Consider the following 19,421-nt stretch of genomic DNA (forward strand, 5'->3'; position numbering starts at 1 on the left):
CTTAACGTACTCTACCGATTATAAAAGGTTTGCTGTTTTATGCCAGTTTGGGGGATAGTCTACCTATAAGTTGTTACAAGTTATGACTCTACTACTTGATAGACATAGGTACGACGTTTAAGAAATCTAGTTAGCAATGACTAATAGCTTCGTTTATTAATTCATACATAATGCATTAAAGTATACCTAACCTATACCTAACCTATACATGTATATATGAACTTTTTAAGGTTACCTGCATGTGTCTAAGGTTCGTATGTGTTGATGCTTAAGCGCATGTCACGTACCTGACATAGGTACATACCTCATATGTTAGGTACTTCCTATGTATGCACTGCGCGGCTGCGCCTTCTGCACTACGCGATCACCGGCGGTGAATCCTAATACGTATCGTACCTGCCTCATACCCACAATAGCTCTTTGACGGAGTGGGTACCTACGTCGAACCTTCTCTCCTTGTCCCTGTCTAAAAAAATTACCCCACCAACTGGCAACAACTAACAATTCATCCCACTTCACTTTCATCCCTTACGATTCACTAACACATAATCATCTTGAAGACAAATGCTACTTTTACTCTCTATATACACCACACGACATGCACAGATCGTAACACCATCAAAATGAACTTCGCTATAGAGGTTCCAGGTGCGGCCACGCCCCTAAATTTCCACGAGCTCCTCTGTACTCTCCAAACTGCATCATCGTCACACGACAACAGCCGCCGTCAGGCTGCTGGCCAGCAGCTTACTGCTTGGGAGTCTGACCCAGAATACTACCCAACTTTACAGGTATATGATTTCCACTTTGAACACAGCTATTTAACGCTAACGACCCTCATTTCAATAGTCTATTTTCCTCGACAAGAGTGCGCCCCTAAATGTCAGGTTTCTCGCAATCATTCAACTTAAAAACGGCGTCGATCGATTCTGGCGGCTCCAGAACGTCCAAAACGCCATCCCAGCAGCTGCGAAACAAGTAATACGAGAGAGGCTTTTCCGAGGGACTACTAGTGAAGGTGATAAACAGCTTGCTCTACACAATGCGCTCGTCATTGCGAAGGTGGTCCGCACCGACTTTCCAACAGCCTGGCCTACCCCCTTAAACGACCTTACCCAGCTCCTTAGAGCGACTAAGGATGGCGATCAGGTTGAGCTCTCGGGGGCCTTGATGATACTTCTGCGAATAGTGAAGGAACTCGGGACAGCGCGTCTGCGTAAGTCGCAGACCATGCTCCAGTCCATCACACCAGAACTCGTATATATTCTTGGCGAAATATATCATGATAAGAGTAATCTGTGGATAGCTTTCTTAACCAACGGGCGTGAAAATGAAGACGGAGATGAGGCTTTACTCGCGATGGAAAATAGCCTTGACGCTATCAAGAGTCTCCGTCGCCTCTTGATAGTTGGTTATGAGTATCCACACAAGGACAAAACTGTCCAACAAGTCTGGAGCTTCTCTCAAGTGCAGTTTGCACAATTTCTCAGCTTCATCAACAGTGATTCGCGAAAGATAGCGCGCTATGCCGATCTCTTAGGGAAACACCTTATGCAATTCACAAAGCTCCATAATGAGATGGCTACAACCCATCCTGCAAGCTTTGCCTCTCTTCCAAATTCTCTAGATCTTGTCCGTGCATATTGGGACCTCACCGCTAAATTTGCAGAAGTGTTCAACAAGTCGGATGGAATACGACAAGAGACATCGGGATCAGGACAGCCTAAGGCTAAAGCTGAAGGGCCCCTTCTGGAGAGGCTAGCATTGAAGGGGCTGCTTCTAGTAAGACAGTGTGTAAGGATAGTCCACTTTCCCCAGCAGACGATCCGTTATCGTTCAAAGGATATCATAGATGAACAACAACACGCAGTCAAATTTCTAGGTGCCGAATTGCTCAAAGATGAAATCGTCACCCAAATAGCAAACGTCTTAATCACTCACTTTTTCATATTTCGCAAGGCGGATCTAGATGCATGGGATGAAGACCCGCAGGAATGGGAGCAGCAAGAAGAAGCCGAAGGTAACGCCTACGAATGGGAAGTGAGGCCTTGCGCGGAGAAGTTATTCTTGGATCTCCTCACACATTATAAACATCTCCTCCTACAGCCCCTCATATCATATTTCAGTACCGTTCAAAACCCGCAAGCGGATATCGTTACTAAAGAAGCAGTTTATACTGCTATGGGACTAGCTGCCCCCTTGGTCAGCCAAGAGTTTGACTTCGAAAATATGCTGAAAACGACAATAGCAGCCGATGCTCAGCAGGAGGGTCCATTAGCCCGAGTCATCAGGCGAAGAATTGCCATACTTTTAAGTCAATGGGTGCCCGTCAAAATATCAGGAGAAGCCCGTCCACTTGTTTACGAAATATTCCGACATTTCCTCAACCCCGAAGATGCATGCAACGACATTGTTGTTCGTATTACCACTGCGAGACAATTTAAGACTATCTTTGATGAATTAGGATTTGAAGGACATCTGTTCTCTCCATACGCTCCTGATGTGCTTATGCGGCTCATCAAGCTATTAGAAGAAGCAGAGGTTGACGAGACTAAGTTGGCGATACTTGAGTCAACACGGAGTCTTATACAGCGCATGGAAACGCATGTGTCTAGTTTCGGCGACATGGTAATGAATGCAATACCCGGGATTTGGGAGTCTGCGGGTGACCTGGGTTTCATGATGAAGCAATCAGTTTTGGCCATTATACAAGCAGTGGTGATGTCCATGAAAACAGAATCTCAGAGATATCAACCTATGATTTTACCACTTATATCCGAGGCTACAAGAGAAGGCACAGAGCTATATTTGTACCTCATCGAAGAAGCACTAGACCTGTGGTCCAATCTCTTATACCAAAGCCAGCCTCCCTTGTCATCGGGGCTCACCAATCTGGCTGAAACTGCCATCAATGAACTCTCAAAGCAGAATGACTATGCTTTTACATACACAGGCATTCTCGGCTGCTACGTTCTACTCGCACCAGAGGTCATTCTTGAAGATCGATATAGACGACCTGCTCTCGCTGCTCTCTCTAGTTCGCTTGGTTCGAAGAATCGCGAGCTAGTGAACATCACCATACGATACGCCGAATCGTTAATACGATTATCTCATGAGTTAGGTGGCACGTCCGGACTACAAGTAATTATTCAGGATATGATGGGGGTAGGCTTCCTACCTACGATCTTGGAAGGCATACATGACTCCTTTGAAGCCCACCAAACATCTGGGCCCAAAAAGAAACAAAGCCGTGTGGGCTCTCAAACCCTAGTAGAGTACTTCGTGATTCTATCTCGAATTGCCGTGATCGATCCAGCTATGTTCGTGGAGATGCTCGCCTCACTTGGCCCCTTAGATCAAGTTTGGAATTGGCTCAGTGCCGAGTGGTTTGGTTCGTTTGATAGCATAGCTGATAACAATCGGCACAAACTTAACCTTTTAGCTCTAACACGGCTTCTTGAGCTTCACCAACCGATGCAGGATCTTGTCCTGCTCAAACTCCAGGATTATTTTTCAATGTGGACCAGCGTCATGGTCCAGATTATAAGTGCTGAGCCACCTACTATCGGCAATGATATGCTCGTCATCACTAACAAGCCGGAGCCCACCGAATGGGACACGGCAAAGGATGTGAGAGAGAGGGCTTTGTTTGCGGCCGACCCAGTGAAGACAGTCCAGTCTCTCCCATTTGTGAAAGATAAACTCAACGATCTGGTACAGAGAAGTGGCGGAGAGCAAGCTTTCCGGGATAATTGGGCTATTAATGTCGACAAAGAAGTTCTAGCTGGGTTCCAAGCAATAGCCGCAATATCTAGTGGTGATGCGTAGTGCGTATCAACCCTAAAGGAGAGGCAATGCGAAATGGAGTCGCAGCAGGACCTATTGAAGATGCGTCTAGGAATGTGGCAGGTATAAGGAGCGGGAGAATATATAGGAGACTGGCGCGTTGGCCTATATCACAACAAGCAAACCAACGTCGTTTAAGGGAAGCAAGGCGACGAGAGCCGGGCCTGGCTTTGTTTCTTATGACTACAACCAAAAGATACCACGACCTTCGAGGTGCCCGTTTACCAAAGATTGGTTTGCTATGATTCTTGCTTAGCTGCTTAACCTAGGTACTAAGGATAGCTCATTGTAGTGATAAATATGAATTTCCACATTGCGGTGTGAATAACGTTTTGCTAATGGCAAGGATTATTGGGACCGTCTGTAAGTATACGGATAGTTTAAGAGGAATACCTCAAGGTAAAAATCGCGTTGCGTAAGTTTTCCAAACGGCGTGAAGTCTATGAGTTGAATTTTAGCGGGTAACAGATGTGTAACTTCACAATCAACTCTTGGGTATAGGAGAGATGTGCAACAAAAGGTAGATTCTTGCTCATACGGAGTGGCGATGCTAGTTATTTGGGGGTGGCCGTTACGTCTACAACGAGATCACACTCATACAGGCAGCCCGGCTACCCGTAACTACTCTTCCTCCTGCGACCACCCTCTCGCAAAAGACTACAGCATCATGAGCCGAAACGGGCGGGGTATACGAGGCGTCTTAGCCCCTCTCTTTACTTTAGCGCAAGCGCAACCCAGCCGCCAATCACTGCTCGCGCGCAGACGGAAGTCAGCATATACTTCCAGATAGACCAACCAACCTTTAAGCTTTAGGTATGGTATTGTAGTAAATAAGGGGGGAAAGGGAGAAAAAAGAAAAAGAAAAACGCACAACACAGCCCACCAAGCGGCGTCACGGGGCCGAGGAACCGGAAGCGCGCCGGGTTCAGCACGAGCAGGTACAAGCTCCCGCTGAAGAAGGTCATGCCGGTGGTAAACAGGAGGCCGGAGACGGGGTTCTGGGCCTGGGCGGCGAGGAGCAGGGCGACGGAGTGCACGAGCTGGTAGTGGGCGGCGGTGGCCCAGTTGGCGACTTTGGTGGGGTCCGAGATGAGCTTCTTCAGGCCGTGGGCGCCGAAGGCGCCGAGGCCGACGGCGGATGCGCCGTAGATGCAGGCTAGGGTCCAGTACATGGTGTTATTGCGGGGGTGGCGGCGGGTTGTGGTTGTGGTTGTGGTGCTGGGGTTGAGGAGTGAGGTGTGTTCGTTGGAGGGCATGGTGGTGTGGTGGGTTGTAGGTAGGTAGGTTGATGTCGGAGGTGAAGGCGCGGCGGATATCTACCACATATGTAATTAACCCGGAAACTCCGGGACGTCGCACGAGGTTTACGGATTAGATAAGGAGCGGCCTTGCAGGTCTTACTAATTAGCTCCCGTTTTTAGCTGCATTAGGTGGGTTTCGTTAATTAGCGGTTTAGTTTAAAGAACGTCTCGTTTTCAACTGCAACTTCGTGATAATTCGTATACCTAATTAATTCTCATGGCTATCCTAAATACTTGCAATTTCCCTCTGACAATGGCAATTCAAAATGGCCATACAGCACATGATTCAAAGAAGCATTGACGACGGTATGAATAGCATTGGGTTGGGCAACAATCGGCGTTCCATAATGATATCCTTTGTTTGCTAGAGCGGTATACATTGGCTGGAAGCTCATGGCGGCGTTTAATAATTAAACACTATAGGGGTTTACCATCGTAATCTCTTCTTCAATATCAAACTACGACGGGTCTTACCGGGAAAGTCTTGTGGTTATGTCCCTTGATGTTGCTCCCTGTTGGACAGTATACATACGATATCTAAGACATTATTAATAACTACACAGAAACATAACGGTTCTTTAGGTAAGTATGTAGAATATTCACGTCTGCAAGGCAAGCTCTTTGCATCGACCAGTATTTATATTACAGTCTCCAACTAATTAACCAATACTAATGACAATATCCCACGCAGCTATTTAATAGCGGCGACATGGTTCGTAACCAGGCAAGTCCACTCCGACGAACCAGTGTAAATAGTGTATCCGTCATTGTGCGTCTGCCCTGTGCTCAGCGTGGTCCCCAGCTGCCAGAACAGGTCTGCCGCCAGGCCCTTCGTCGAGAGCGCGGTATTCTGCCACTTGCCCTCGACGCCGCAGTGGTCGGTCGTGGATCCATCTACCTCGAAAGTTAGTGTCTGATTGATAATTATATAGGGACGGACTAGTTAGGTAGGTAGTGTATACTCACATTCCTCAAACAAGCAAGGCTTCCCCGCCGCCGCACAAGCCGCGCCGTGGGCCTCGATCCACGCGTTCCCCCACTCGTTCTGCGTGCCCCAGGTGCTCGGGTATAAATGGAACGTGGCGAAGTCCAGCGTGTCGATCTTCAGGTTCGCAGCGAAGTCGAGGCCCTCGCCGAACTGGTAGGGATAGCTGCCGTCGCCGCTGAGGCCGAAGCCCTCGTCGCCGAGAGTCACCATGTGGTTGGGGTCGAGGCTCTTGACGTAGGCCGAGGTCGACTTCGCCCAGCTGGTTAGCACGCTGGTCTCGCAGCCGTTGCAGCGCGGCTCGTTGGCTAGTTCCCAGGCGAATACCGTGGAGGAGTTGGCGTATCGCGATACCACCGCTTTGATGTACGCGCGGTATTGGTCCTGTGCTGCGGTGTTGGTGTACCAGGTTTGTTGGGAGCCGCCGAAGGCTGTTACGTACTAGAGCGCGAGGTCAGTTGTCGTCTTATATATATATATTTGAATAAAGATCTAATAGGTATTCGACCTCGCTGCTGCTACCTAGATCAGATCTACGAGGTCGTTTTCAAGGGAAAAGGAACAACGTGAGATTTAAATGTTCAATAAGAACGACTTACAGCTGCCATCCCACCATAGTCGCCCCAGTTGTTAACGAAGTTAATAATCAACTTGATGCCGCGCTTCTCGGCGGCCGAGACTACGTAGTCGAGGCGCTGCAGGCCGTTGGCTCCCGTGTTGATAGTCGAGCCTCTTGCCGATAGGTATTGGAAGTAGACCGTGCCGGACCCTGGCTGAGACGTGACATCGTTGAAGCCCCAGACGCGCAGGATTTTGTGGCCTGCCGACTTGAGCTGGTCGAACGTCGTATCGACGTCGGCGTTATTGGTCAGGAAGCTGACCCAGTAGCTGTTTGTGCCCGCGTAGTACTTAGTTTCGCCGTCGATATTGAAGAGCAGACCGTCCGTCTTTGCGAAGCCTGATGCTGCGGGAGAAGCAGCGTTGGTGGGACTGGCGGTTACTTTCGATGCGCTGTTCGCCGAGTCGGTTCCTAAATGTGTGTTAGTACTCTATGTATTATGCCTACTTCTCGCCGTCCTTACCAGGTACGCATTGTGAATACCATTGATTCGAGACTTGACAAGTAGAGCCCGAAGGACAAGCCGTCTGTCCCGTGAAGCCTTGGCCACCGCATTGTCCCCAGAGTTGCCCCTCAGCTGAGACAGCGCTGGCGAGGGAAAGAAGTCCGGGTATGAGATATTTCATCTTGAGTGAGTTGACCTGTGAGTTGAATACGAAGTAGCAAGTATCGTGAATAATTTCTAACAAAGAAGCGGCTTGAGCTACATATATGTATACTTAGAGCAACCACGAAATACATATGCGTAGTCTGCCCATTCGATATCCAGGCATCACGGGCGAAGCCTGTATTGGCAAGCTATCGATCAAGGCGGATCGACGTGCTCCATCCATACGTATGGAGAAAGGCTATTTTAATTGTATGGATGGCACCTCCAATCATCTTGACGGCCTAGAACTACATAGGTCCATCTCTGCGGATGCAATGCAACGAGCGATCGAGGCACCACGTACGAACATCACCCCATGGATTCCCCACACGGCAAAGTCAGGTACGGAATTATAAAAAGCCAGATACACATCAGGGTCCTATACGACCGATGTATCTATCTACTAGTAATTAGAATATGAAGATCTGGAAATGAGTAACTACCTGCTTTTGATAATGATGGCTGAGTTAATCTCTGGGGCCATATCCTAAGATCCTTGTCGCAATCGACCTGAAAAAGATCCAGTCTTAAAAAGACTAGAATAAGAATGGGTTGAATCGCGGAGCGAGACTTAAGAGGCTCGCTGGGGCTTCCCCAATTGGGACGCGATGAGGTCGGCGCAACGCTCTCCGAGACTTCTAATTCGAACATAAACCGCAACCTGAGCCCGCAAGCTAGTTCTACTTGTAGCTGCTTCCGAGAGCTGATACATCGCCTAAGCGCATTCCCATATTCGGAATTCTTTAGTGTAAAACCCAAAGCTCATGGTATCAGTGAGTGAATAGTCCGAGTCAAGAATAACTGAGTCGGTTTCGACCGCCAATCTTTCGTCTTATTTTAATACTCCAAGTTCCCTATTGCGAATTCTTAGTTATTAAATTACCCCTGTTATGTATTTACGTATCAGACTTCTCGACTACTCCTGCATTATTCGCGTGAACCAAGTCATCATGAATATATAGCTTCATCACCTTAGGCCCCGGATAATGCCGAGTTCCATGTACAATCCACCATATCGACGAAAGTGTTAGAGTTCCAACAAGAATCACGCTATTGTAATTCATAGCCTCAACGGTTGTAGGTATCTCATACGCTACGAAAAGAAGTTAGCAACTCAACTTACACGAGGGATAAGGGTAGCTTACGGAAGCAAAATAATATGACAAACATCGCTATAAGCAAAACAGCTACTAAGTTCACTGCATTTCCAAATTTACCCATGTGGAAAGGCCCTGCGGGAAAGTATTTTCGTCCGGTAATCATGTTAGCAGTAAACGGAATTGCGTATGACACTGTCGTTAAAACGATGAAAGAGCCGGTTAGAGCCAAGAATGCGCTCGAGCTTCCCAAGGGGATTGCACCAAGACCAGTGGCGACGACAGAAACGAACAGGGTTGCGTATATGGGACAGCTAAGCCCTTCATTAACCCTGCCGAATATCCCAGAGAATGGCACGGCATTGTCTCGAGCCAGTGCCCAGTACGTGCGTGAGTTCGTCAATACCGTTCCAACACAGCAGCACATGCTGGTGAGAAACAGGATGAATAAGAGGCCGAAGGTCGCCCCTGAGCTTCCTGTTGCTTGCTGATATATGACAGCAAGAGGATAAGTATTGATGCCACCTTGCAACGCCGAGAGGTCTGTAATGGCGTAGCTGAGCGCGATAGCGAAAACAAACGCGTACAGGAAACCTAAACCTATCTGAAGCCCCATGGCTTTCGGGAGATCTCTTCTTGGATGTGGAAGTTCTTCTGCTATATGAGTAATGGCATCAGGCGTGCCAATCGTGAACGCGCCGTTCAGCACTCCTAGCAGGAATGCAACACCACCTTGCCAACCCGTCACTATCATATCGGAGTTAGTAACGTAATAAAATCGTAGAGAAGATGTCGAGAAGAAGCCGAATTTACGGTCAATATCTATGAGCTCGAAGGGTTTTTGAGGCTTGAGGAGTAGGGTTATGTTTTTAATGGTACTCACAGTTGTTTTCTTCGAACGAACCCCACACGAAATGGTTAGAGGCGTGAGAACCTGGATTCATAGCCGAAATCACAATAATCGTCACGACACCTCCGACCATGACAAGGAACATTCCGAAATTCTGGGTATACGGGATGAGCCTATTCGCAAAAATGACGAACAAGGTTGAAGTCCATAGGACACCAATGAACGTGACGTAGACGTGCCAGGAATCCGGAACATAAGTGTCCTGGTGGTAAACCGCGTACATCTGAACGAGAATATTGGAGGTTATTTGAATCAGGGCTGCCAAGTCAAACATCCAGCCATAAAAGTTGATCCAGCCTGTAAAGAACCCGACAGTTCGACCCCAGTTTGGTCCAGCTGCGATGGTTGCCCAATGATACACACCGCCGGCGGTGGGAACTGACGAAGCAAGCTTCAAGAGAAGTCAGCATCCAAGTTAATTTCTCGTGACTTTCTCAGACCTGTTGGGTTTCTGCGAGAGGAAATTGGAGGACAACATACCTCGGCCAGACTCATACCTATAAAGGAATACCAAAATAAAGCAACAAGGAGGCCAAAAATCAGACCTGGAGGTCCCCCACTCACTGTCGACAGTCAAGCTCGCGTTAGTTCGACATCAAGTATAAAAAATGAAAAAATGAAAAAGATGAAAAGATGAAAAAATAAATCTAGCGTCCAGCTGTAAGTAAGGCTTTACTTACGAATTGAAACAGATATCGAAGATCCCAAAGCCGCCCAGGCGTTATCAACGGTAAGGGCAAACCCGACGATCCCGAGAAGACCATATTGACGCTTCAGCTGATCTCTATACCCCGCGGCATTGACTTGTATGCCGTGGTCGACGGCGGCAACTGTATCGTTATCCAAGCCCCCCAGTTCGGGCTTCTTTTCCTCGTCAAAAGTATGTGTATTCTCCGTCATGCTTGCTTGCTCCTATGACTCCGATACCCTGGATTCTCAAAATGTACCTAATCTAACGTATAGATCCTCTTCGACTTTTATAATAACAAAACTGGCTGAAGGAATGAGCGGCAAGTCTTTGCTTTATAGAAAGAGACAAGTAACAAAGTAGAGAGTATATAGGTTGGGGGGTTGCTCAGAATCAGATAAGTGACATCGAATCGTCCATTGCGGGCATATGCAATTCTGTGCAGATGCAGTGGCACGCTTCATTCTTGTACATATGTCCGTCAGCCCAGATGCAACTGAATCTTGATCCCTGGCTGAAATGTGAATTGAAGAGATAAGTAAGATAAGACAATCTCGGTTTGATAATACGATCTGCCCACTCGTCGCGCTGCATAGAGCTGGGGTGTATCACCCAATCAGATTAGAGGAGGTTCATGGCCAACCCATATATGATTCTGTTGCTACCCTCGACCTCCGTGTAAGTGCTCGTTGGTACGTACGTAGAAACGGCTCTGTATCGCAACATCTCTCCAGTCAAGTAGTTGGAGGTGGATGATCATAACTGTCTAGACGTATAGACGTATAAACATAATGGAGCAAAGGTTGCTTTGATGTAACATGCGACAGGGTCTTCTCGGTATTGATCTCGGACAGGCTAGCTGTAACGAGAGAGAAATGCTATCTTATCAAGAGTTATAGTAAAATGTATTTCTAACAGCCAAGCTGAGTCAAAGATAATGACGTTTGAAGTTGTCAAGATTTCGTTTGTCATTTCTCTCTTCAATTCTCCGTAGATTGATATAACTCGATTAGTTATCAGATACAGATACAAGAATATATTTGGCTATGCGAAGCAGTATGTATATTATGCAGTTGTCGGGATTCAATATGCAGCCCCCTTTTCCATAACATGCCTTCATTAGGTACTCAGTATGACGACTTTGTACTCCTCACTGACTTAGGGAGTATGAAATCGCCTTATTTATAAATCGGTATGAGTTTGACCATGATGTGATTTTACCTACAATTGATGGTGTGATCCACGGAACTCCACGGATATGCTTATAAATTTAAATATTACCTAAACGTCTCTCAGTCGCGTACGCTTATATAATGCCATATAGACCCCTTTTAGCTTCTCAGTATATATATATATTTATCGAACACCAGTTTGCCTATCATGTAGATTCCAAACATTAATCTAGTGTGCAGTAAGTACGTATTCATTACCGATATATTTCACATCTCACAATGGCCCAGCCCGTCCTAAAGACCGCGAAGCAGTGGAACGTCGTAGGCTACGATGGCCTTGAATCCCTGAAATATTCAGAGCAGCCAGTGCCTGAACTCGGAGATACCGAAGTCTTAGTTAGAAGTGAGTGTCTAGCAGACTGGGTCGATGCTTTTATCTGTGCTTTTACTAATTATTGGCAATACCTAGTTCATGGGGCCTCTTTAAATGTCGGTTCACATATTTACCTACCTACCTTCCACTCACAAGACTAACCTCAAAGCTAGTTTCGGGACATTATGGTCTCCCAGGGGAAATTCCCTTGGGGCACCAAACCAAACGTCATTCCTGGCTCCGACGGAGCAGGAATCGTCGTAGCTGTCGGGAAGCATGTCAGTCGGTTCCGGCCAGGCGACAAGGTCATCACCGCGCTCAACCCTCGGCTGATCGCGGGATCGTTCACCGAAGAACTATCAAAAGTTGGGCTCGGCGCCTCGGTCGACGGTACCCTACGCACTGCCGGGGTTTTCGACGAGCAAGGCCTTGTCTCGATGCCCGAGGGCCTAACTTTCCCGGAGGCGGCGACGCTTAGCTGCGCGGGACTAACGGCCTGGAATGCGCTCTTCGGCCTAGCTGGGAAACCAGTTGCTGCCGGCCAGTGGGTGTTGACGCAAGGCACCGGTGGGGTGAGCATCTTCGCCGTCCAGTTCGCTAAGCTCGTAGGTGCCAGGGTTATCGCGACGACGAGCTCGTCCGAGAAGGCGAGGCTTCTTGAGAAGTTGGGTGCTGACCGTATTATAAACTATCGCGAGACCCCTGACTGGGCCTCCGTAGCCAGGGAGATTACCGGAGGATTGGGCGTCGACTATGTTATCGATGTCGTGGGGCCGACTTCGCTGAAGCAGAGCGTCGCAGCTGTAAAACACGACGGCGTGGTCTGCGTCTTGGGAGGTGTTGGCGGCGGTGACGGGGCTACGGAGATGCCCGTCTTGCTAGATTGCTGGATGAAACTATTCACGGCTCGTGGCCTATGGCTCGGCACTCGGCTTCAGATGGAAGATATGTGCCGCGCTATCGAGGCCAACATAGACAAGTTGCGCCCTATTGTCGACTCTAAGATCTTTACACTAGAACAGACGAAGGAGGCATACGAATATCTAGCCTCAGGGAAGCACCAGGGGAAGGTTTGCATCGAAATTGCGTAATTTTAAATAGGTACATACATATAGGGTATATTGACGATACTGATTTGCTATTCTTTAAACTATCTTGGGAAGTGCTTCTCCAATCGGGCATTCTCGACCACCAGGGTATTACGATCGACTACTCTGGCAAGCAGCTTTTTATCGACTCGCTGCAGACATGTATCCAGCGCCCGAGACCGAAATATCGTCGGTCCCGCTCATCAGCCAAAGACTGTGCGCGTTTCTCCGCCCAAGCACACTGGTCTCTCAAACTTCTTGCTTTAGCATCCGGGTCGAAATATTCTACTCGGAGTTAGTTGATGGAATAAATACGAAGAATAATATGAGTTCCTAGCAGATCGTATGCGAACTTCAGTAGCAAGGAAATTAGTTAGACGTACCTTGACAGCTCGGGCAGTAATACTTCCACCTAGTAGCCTTTTCAACCCAGCCTTCGTGATCCACGTACATCGGATAGAGTCCGGACTCCGTTTTAGGCCGGTCGTCGACACAAGAGCAGCATTGTCTAGAGTTGGCAGTCATATTACACCCGCTTTCCGACCAGTGGCTACAAGGCGGAAGGTCTTGGTTATTCTTCGATTTGGCACTTGTAGGTTTCTTATCATTCTTATAACTCCTTTCGTCCCGATCATCCCCAACAACTTCCTGGTACGATGGGAGATCGTCTCTAGCTTTGTTCGACTGAAACTTGCTTGATTTGTATGCCGGCGGCTCGTCGCTGGGGTCATCCCGCCACGCTTTCTCCGATGAAGTTGGAAGACGCCCTGTCATGTTGTGATCCTTCAGTTAAGGCTTTGTTGACGACAATGTGAACACCGGTAAACTTATTTATAAGAACTTACGAGATGTTTAAAATAAATGAGAAAAGGTTCAACTATACGTTAATCGAAGTGGCGTGAACCAGGTGTTTTGAGGCTGTGTTCAGCATTACGATGTGGTTTTGCGGCGAAGTAATCATAGAAGCCCCACTATATGCGTCGATCATGATACAAATGGAGTTGTAAGATCAGATAGTAGAGGATGTTTCGTAGAAACACTACATACAACATCACGATGCCTTCCTGCTCTGGCGAAAATCCACATTTGGCTGGGTTTCCAGCCGATTCGCTCACGCCTCTATAGCCCCGGACTACGTATTCCCACGTCCAACATTGTCTAGAGCTTAGGCTCGAGTGTTCTTTGTTTTGAATAAAATTCGAATAATTGAATTGCATTACGTACCTGCATATGAGACATGAAAGTAACTCGATAAGCTATTCGAACTTTACTGTGGCCTTTCCCGTGTGATCAACGGGGACTGACTATAAGGCTAAGAAAGGGGTAGACGGGGCTGACGATTTAAATACTATCTCCTACGTTTCTGTGAATTGTAAAAACCGGGTTTAAGTATGATATACAAGGGAATAAATCATTTTCCTAAGAATCAATTTACGTTGACTGGCAATGCAGGCTATTTCGTGTTTACGTTTTCGCATAAATCTCCCACCCAAAAAATAAAGGAGGTCAAGTAAAAAAAGAAAAAAAAGAAAAACTCGAAGGGGAGAAAATAAAAAATGAAAAGGATGTACGTAGGAGTCAGAAATAAAAGAAAAAAGAAATGCAAAAAAAGCTCGGTACTGGATGTTGAATCCAGGACCTACGAAAAACTACTTTGTAAGCATCGTACTGTCAAGTCACGGGCATACCGGTCCAGCATATGACACCACGGTGCAGTTTTCTCTAGCCTCCAGTCACCCAGGGTTACTTCCTTTTTACGGGGTCGGCTGAAAGTTGCTTTGATTTTTAGCCTTATATCCTTCAGTATGGTGGGTGGCCTAGGCAACTAAGGCGGCCGGCAGGTTGGTGCAGCGACTGGCAGAGTAGACAGGCAAACTGTTTACTTCGGGTTCTGGGAAGGTACCTACATTTAACAGGTACCTATTCTAAACTCGACTCGACCCCTAAAAATATTTACCAAGGTACCTAACCTTTCATGTCAAACCAGAAGTATAGAAACCTATGATGTAGTGGATGTAGCGAGATCTAAAGACGGCGCCGACTACCTTGGGTAGGTACCTACTTAAGGTACATATACAACTACGTGGGCGACGAAATAGATAAATAGATCGATACATAGAAACTATTTTGCGTTGATGTTTTACAGATGGCTTATACCTAGTCCTTAATCCCCTTTAAGTTTGACCTTCGCTTGATCCAAGAGGTGTACGCCTTGAAATGGGTTAACGGACAGGAAGAAGCAAAGCCGGGCACGAACCAGGATATATGAGTAGCTGGCGTATTTAATAGTCCGCACATTGGGTTTTTATTTGTACTACCTACATGTATAGTGAGCTTATAGGAAATTTGAATTAGACAGAAAGGCCCTGGCAGACTTCACGGGCCAGTCCTAAGGGGCTTTCGACACTTGAGTCCCACCTCGTCAAGCTGTGACCCAAGGGCTTCATTGGTAGTAATAGACCTTTTATGCTTTAGGATACGACGCGATAATATAGAGGAACCCTTTTACATGGCTGAACGAACCGCTATACATTCTCCCAAGGTCAACGCCAGCCAACGTCTTGACGTCTTCATTTATATGATCTAAGTTACCTATAACTTCAATCCAACATATAGCAAAGATGAGATCGCTCAGTACGCCAGGTAAAGTTTCTGGTTACAATAACTCATACATGACATCGTACAGGAACAGAAATACCGTGACTCCAGTAGATCGTATCATTGGGCCTCACCCTTCTCCGGCTCGGGCCCAGCAGTAGTTTCCACATACGGGGGCGGATCTAAAGAAGCATCGCCCTCGACCCATACTTGTGCGAGCTCTTTGTCAATCTCCTCACGCCGTTGCTTCCACTGCTCAACTTGAGACAGCCTTTCGCGAAGCTCTTGTAGTTCCCGTTCTACCTGCATCTTCTCCCTCTCTGTTCCAATCCGCTCGAATTCCCATTTATCGCCGCTCTCGCCCATCCCAAGCATGAGGTTAAAGGTATGGTATTTCTTTAAAGAGGCACGCGTCGAGATGGTAATCAAGGCTGCGTTTTGTTAGTTATGAGTAGAAGAGGTATTTGTCACGTGACTTACTAATGCCCCTTTCCTTGCATGTTTCGTATAATAGACCCTCGACGTCGCTTGACACAGCACTGGTGCCCTCGTCGATTACAGCATATTGGGGTTCGTGGTATAGTAACCGGGCAATGCCGATTCTTTGCTTCTCGCCGCCACTCAGAACATCTTTCCATTCCTTCCGAGTATCCCAGCCGCCCTCTCGATCAGGTAAGTAGCCAAGCTTGGCAGCATCCAACACTCGTTTTAGTTCATCCTCGGATTTACGCTTGAGGCGCATGTCCAGCTCACCATCGGGATAGATGACCTGATCACGCAAGGTGCCCACGCTCAAGTACGGTCTCTGAGGCAAGAACATAATTCCATCCTGACCGATGGACTTGGGCTGACTCACTAAACCACGGTAAACTGGCCAGAGTCCAGCAAGAACCCTAGCAATAGCACTCTTTCCAACACCATTCGGACCGGATATTAACAAGTGCTCTCCTCGGCGGATGATCATAGATAGTGACTCTAATAATTCCTCGCCACCTTGAGGCCATAGCCCAGGCGCAACGATAGGCACATGCTCAAATCGTACACCGTCAAAACCTTTCTGGATGGTGCCCTGGACGTCGGAAAGCGAGTATAGCTCGTTACCGCTTGGCCGCGGGGCGTATGCGTCGGCATGCACACGGTGTAGCGTCGAAATTAGGGTGTAAACACGACTAGTGTAACCGGCCAGTTCGGAAAGGTCCTTAATTGAGTACATCATGCGCCCACCCGCATCTGCGAGCGAGAGCATAATTCTCTTGTTCGTGATAAATTCCTTCATACGATTTCGCTCTCGGCCACCCTTTTCGGCGCTGTCAACCATCTCCATTGCGCCTCCTAAGCCGCCCCAAGCTGGGAGGAAGACCGGTAAAGAAGACAAGAGATAACCATAAGCGCTCCAGCTGTATTTCAAGATGAAATCTTCGAGGATGTTATAACGAATCTTAAGCAGGTAGATTCCTTCCATCCAATTTTTGAGGGATTTGAATTCCTTATTTAAGAAAGACTTTTCCATTTCAGCACCACCATAGAAAGCGATTTCTTCGGCATTTGCGATTAAACGAGCATGGAGACTTCTAAAGTCTCCCTCTTTGCGTCCTTCAACTGCTTTGAGCTTCCCAAAAGGAGGCGACACCTTTCGCAGAATACTTGCTGTAAGGAAGTAGTTGCTCATAAGAAGGGTCAAAGCGAGTGGACCTAGTGAGCGATATAATTGATAATTGAAAACACAGAGATCGACGAATGGTTTGCCAAGTGAGGAATATAAATTGGCAGCTGAAGCGCAGAAGAGGGTTAGATCTTGTGTAATGAATTGGTCGGCTCCTTGTCCGACGCCGCCATCTAAGTTGGATAGCTTATAGTAGTTGAGATTGTCATTAAGATATAAGTCGTGAATATATCTTGTCAATCGAGTTCGGAATGCGATAGATACTTTAGACTCGAGGAATTTGATCATAGAATTGGTATAGGAGGCAAAACCACCAAGCCCGCACCACTTTGTCAAGTCAGTGACACATTCAAAACCGAGTTTGATGTAGAATCGTAGCATACCTTTGCTATACCCCAGAGGAATAACTTTCCATTACCTGCGACTAAGTCGCGAACAATCTCACCATCTAGGCGCGCAACTACCAACGAAAGATAGGTGCGAAGCATCAGAAACGCGCCATGGCTGACCAATAACCCGGCCTCTTTGCTAGTCCATCGCGGTATCATGATACTCATCAGGCTGAGAAACTGATGTAGGAAAGCAAGATTCAGTCCTGGTTTGGTTTGAGCTGAAGGAACGGTTCCATCGCCAAGTCCCGAAACTTTGGGCGGGTTCAGGAAGAGCCGACGATGCGCTTCGAAGGTCAAAGGTTTTGTCCGATTAATGACTATTTTGGACGTCCCATCCTTATACGGGACGTATATCGTTCGCGAACCATCTTTATTGAATAACCACGAATTCGTGCGCACAAGCTTCCGTCCTTGCTCTTTCTCCTGCCTTCTCCGGTTCCACCATCTCCGACCACCTTCAGCACTGAGTATTATCGATGCGGCGAGTAGGAGGGCTGCAAAGAGCTTGGAACGTCGGGAAGTCTTCCGTAGACGATCTCGGATTAGTTTGCTATACTTGTTGAGAAAGGCTACGAGTATGTCTTCGGACGCCGAATGGCGAAGCGTGGATTGCACCGCCATTGTGACATGACATCAATAAGGACCGGCCTGTAATTAGTCTATTCCGAGTGCCATTTACAGCGATGGGATCTAAGGGACTTCTAGACAGAGCGAGAGGAATAGAGGAATAATAAAATTGCTTGAATTTCTGGTATGGAAGTAAATGCTATTGACATGTCTGGGAGGTAGTTGAGATAGAGGAGAAGAACTGGGATAAGCTTGTATAACTCCGTCATTGGTGACGATTGAAAGCGACCAAAGCTGAGGCATGTGATGATCCGAGGTTGATCCTCCAAGTTCGGGAAACCGTCAATGATATCTTTATGGTTATTGGCTGAAAGGTTAAGCTATCACGTGGCTAAAACCCCCCCGGGTATGAGCCACCTTCCCCCACGATTTTACCTGCAGCTTGTGGACCTGCACGAGTCTGTGGCTTGTTTGAAGGTTAGAAGTCCGGGGAAAGAAATTGGGGCATTTGGTTTTTTTTTTTTTTTTTTTTTTTTACTCGTTTCAAGATTTTTAGACCGGAGCTTGATTAGTATTAAAAGCGGCTGTACCAAAAGTATCGCTTGGGTAGATATGCATAACTGATCCAATAAGATATTAAAATATTTATGATTTAACTCCGGGAAAGGTGACAGGTGGATATTATACGACAGTAATACCCAACTGGCTGGATCGCTTTAAGATAAAAATAACCGGACAGTCTTACGCTGTGCTGTAACTGTTTGTTTGCCTGGTACGATACATATATCCTTTGTATTATTAGTTATAACTGTCATTTATATAGATCCGTACTTGTGTTACTGCGACGTTCGTGCTCAACGCTCAACGTTATTTGTGTAAATGATCGAATGTCGGTTGGCTGTAGCTTGTGTCTTGAAAAGGTAAGTGAACAAATAGTTTGGCTCCATTTCTCAACCGTCACTTCTCAACGGGCGCCAACGGAACCAATCAAAAACGGGCCTTGGAGAGTTGCATGCCTCGTTCTCCACGACACTCTTAATTTTAGTCCAAATGTTCATGTAGCTACCCTAGCTTCCTGTCCTCCTTGCCGCCTTACGTATAGTAGGTACGACTGTAGCAGTAATGGAAACCCTTTCGTTATACGCCGCATGGATGTGACGGGCGATAAAAATGTCATGCAAACAGATGGATCTCTAGGATCTCTAAGTTTTACATAGTCTATTCGTCTCGATGGTGCTTCAAGATACGTAGTATGCATGTCTGGTTAGCTACCTTTTCCGATGTTAAGAGGGCTCATCTGTCTAATATCTCGTAAAGGTAGAGATGAACTCCCTATCCATGAAATACACTGCATACAGATAGCTCCTAACTTAGCAGGTCAAAGCATTGATGTGGCACCGAACCTGCAAGTTGGATGCTAGGCAAATAGAATAACTCGTCAGCCATTTAACATTACACTACCTAGTGTATTGT

The 19,421-nt window shown here is 47.0% G+C and overlaps 7 protein-coding genes across 7 annotated transcripts; 2 read left to right on the forward strand and 5 right to left on the reverse strand.

Moving 5' to 3' along the window:
* The first annotated feature begins 356 nt into the window (after positions 1 to 356).
* F5Y00DRAFT_242284 (ARM repeat-containing protein) lies at positions 357 to 4,165 on the forward strand. Its single transcript, XM_048008482.1, has 2 exons — positions 357 to 791; positions 850 to 4,165. Exons 1-2 carry the CDS (start codon positions 624 to 626, stop codon positions 3,826 to 3,828), a joined length of 3,147 nt encoding a protein of 1,048 aa, XP_047863004.1. The 5' UTR covers positions 357 to 623; the 3' UTR covers positions 3,829 to 4,165.
* Positions 4,166 to 5,123, reverse strand: F5Y00DRAFT_242286 (uncharacterized protein; the record flags this gene model as incomplete). The annotated part of the gene is made up of 2 exons (XM_048008483.1): positions 4,718 to 5,123; positions 4,166 to 4,594 (listed from the first exon to the last, which is right to left on the reverse strand). Coding segments are annotated over exons 1-2 (415 nt in total), but the record flags the coding sequence as incomplete, so codon positions are not given.
* A 572-nt stretch (positions 5,124 to 5,695) lies between these two features.
* F5Y00DRAFT_125414 (carbohydrate-binding module family 1) lies at positions 5,696 to 7,578 on the reverse strand. The gene is made up of 4 exons (XM_048004115.1): positions 7,215 to 7,578; positions 6,732 to 7,162; positions 6,114 to 6,573; positions 5,696 to 6,041 (listed from the first exon to the last, which is right to left on the reverse strand). The coding sequence occupies exons 1-4, from the start codon at positions 7,375 to 7,377 to the stop codon at positions 5,839 to 5,841; spliced, it is 1,257 nt and encodes a 418-aa protein (XP_047863006.1). The 5' UTR covers positions 7,378 to 7,578; the 3' UTR covers positions 5,696 to 5,838.
* Positions 7,579 to 8,173: 595 nt separating this feature from the next.
* F5Y00DRAFT_125412 (putative choline transport protein) lies at positions 8,174 to 10,397 on the reverse strand. The gene is made up of 5 exons (XM_048004114.1): positions 10,088 to 10,397; positions 9,888 to 9,970; positions 9,381 to 9,798; positions 8,546 to 9,244; positions 8,174 to 8,493 (listed from the first exon to the last, which is right to left on the reverse strand). Exons 1-5 carry the CDS (start codon positions 10,305 to 10,307, stop codon positions 8,297 to 8,299), a joined length of 1,617 nt encoding a protein of 538 aa, XP_047863007.1. The 5' UTR covers positions 10,308 to 10,397; the 3' UTR covers positions 8,174 to 8,296.
* Positions 10,398 to 11,499: 1,102 nt separating this feature from the next.
* F5Y00DRAFT_242293 (putative alcohol dehydrogenase) lies at positions 11,500 to 12,796 on the forward strand. Its single transcript, XM_048008484.1, has 3 exons — positions 11,500 to 11,670; positions 11,737 to 11,756; positions 11,814 to 12,796. Exons 1-3 carry the CDS (start codon positions 11,547 to 11,549, stop codon positions 12,729 to 12,731), a joined length of 1,062 nt encoding a protein of 353 aa, XP_047863008.1. The 5' UTR covers positions 11,500 to 11,546; the 3' UTR covers positions 12,732 to 12,796.
* Positions 12,797 to 13,555, reverse strand: F5Y00DRAFT_242294 (uncharacterized protein). The gene is made up of 2 exons (XM_048008485.1): positions 13,112 to 13,555; positions 12,797 to 13,013 (listed from the first exon to the last, which is right to left on the reverse strand). The coding sequence occupies exons 1-2, from the start codon at positions 13,500 to 13,502 to the stop codon at positions 12,850 to 12,852; spliced, it is 555 nt and encodes a 184-aa protein (XP_047863009.1). The 5' UTR covers positions 13,503 to 13,555; the 3' UTR covers positions 12,797 to 12,849.
* Positions 13,556 to 15,380: 1,825 nt separating this feature from the next.
* Positions 15,381 to 18,147, reverse strand: F5Y00DRAFT_125496 (ABC transporter transmembrane region 2-domain-containing protein). Its single transcript, XM_048004116.1, has 3 exons — positions 17,373 to 18,147; positions 15,807 to 17,316; positions 15,381 to 15,757 (listed from the first exon to the last, which is right to left on the reverse strand). The coding sequence occupies exons 1-3, from the start codon at positions 18,000 to 18,002 to the stop codon at positions 15,447 to 15,449; spliced, it is 2,451 nt and encodes an 816-aa protein (XP_047863010.1). The 5' UTR covers positions 18,003 to 18,147; the 3' UTR covers positions 15,381 to 15,446.
* Between the last annotated feature and the right edge of the window lie 1,274 nt (positions 18,148 to 19,421).

The sequence above is a fragment of the Daldinia vernicosa genome (assembly GCF_022497035.1).
Source record: "Daldinia vernicosa strain CBS 139.73 unplaced genomic scaffold F5Y00scaffold_37, whole genome shotgun sequence".
Taxonomy (NCBI): Eukaryota; Fungi; Ascomycota; class Sordariomycetes; order Xylariales; family Hypoxylaceae; genus Daldinia; species Daldinia vernicosa.

Excerpts from the sequence above, each read along its gene's own strand:
- F5Y00DRAFT_242284 (XM_048008482.1), top strand. The coding sequence starts at position 624 with ATGAACTTCGCTATAGAGGTTCCAGGTGCGGCCACGCCCCTAAATTTC. Across the intron at positions 792-849 it reads AATACTACCCAACTTTACAG|TCTATTTTCCTCGACAAGAG; the intron begins GTATATGATTTC and ends TCATTTCAATAG.
- F5Y00DRAFT_125414 (XM_048004115.1), bottom strand. The coding sequence starts at position 7,377 with ATGAAATATCTCATACCCGGACTTCTTTCCCTCGCCAGCGCTGTCTCA. Across the intron at positions 7,163-7,214 it reads GTATTCACAATGCGTACCTG|GAACCGACTCGGCGAACAGC; the intron begins GTAAGGACGGCG and ends ACACACATTTAG. Across the intron at positions 6,574-6,731 it reads ACTATGGTGGGATGGCAGCT|TACGTAACAGCCTTCGGCGG; the intron begins GTAAGTCGTTCT and ends CTCGCGCTCTAG.
- F5Y00DRAFT_125412 (XM_048004114.1), bottom strand. The coding sequence starts at position 10,307 with ATGACGGAGAATACACATACTTTTGACGAGGAAAAGAAGCCCGAACTG. Across the intron at positions 9,799-9,887 it reads TAGGTATGAGTCTGGCCGAG|CTTGCTTCGTCAGTTCCCAC; the intron begins GTATGTTGTCCT and ends CTTCTCTTGAAG. Across the intron at positions 8,494-8,545 it reads TGTCATATTATTTTGCTTCC|CGTATGAGATACCTACAACC; the intron begins GTAAGCTACCCT and ends TTCTTTTCGTAG.
- F5Y00DRAFT_242293 (XM_048008484.1), top strand. The coding sequence starts at position 11,547 with ATGGCCCAGCCCGTCCTAAAGACCGCGAAGCAGTGGAACGTCGTAGGC. Across the intron at positions 11,671-11,736 it reads TACCGAAGTCTTAGTTAGAA|TTCATGGGGCCTCTTTAAAT; the intron begins GTGAGTGTCTAG and ends GGCAATACCTAG. Across the intron at positions 11,757-11,813 it reads TTCATGGGGCCTCTTTAAAT|TTTCGGGACATTATGGTCTC; the intron begins GTCGGTTCACAT and ends CCTCAAAGCTAG.
- F5Y00DRAFT_242294 (XM_048008485.1), bottom strand. The coding sequence starts at position 13,502 with ATGACAGGGCGTCTTCCAACTTCATCGGAGAAAGCGTGGCGGGATGAC. Across the intron at positions 13,014-13,111 it reads TTACTGCCCGAGCTGTCAAG|AATATTTCGACCCGGATGCT; the intron begins GTACGTCTAACT and ends AACTCCGAGTAG.
- F5Y00DRAFT_125496 (XM_048004116.1), bottom strand. The coding sequence starts at position 18,002 with ATGGCGGTGCAATCCACGCTTCGCCATTCGGCGTCCGAAGACATACTC. Across the intron at positions 17,317-17,372 it reads TCCTCTGGGGTATAGCAAAG|TGGTGCGGGCTTGGTGGTTT; the intron begins GTATGCTACGAT and ends GACTTGACAAAG. Across the intron at positions 15,758-15,806 it reads ATGCAAGGAAAGGGGCATTA|CCTTGATTACCATCTCGACG; the intron begins GTAAGTCACGTG and ends AACAAAACGCAG.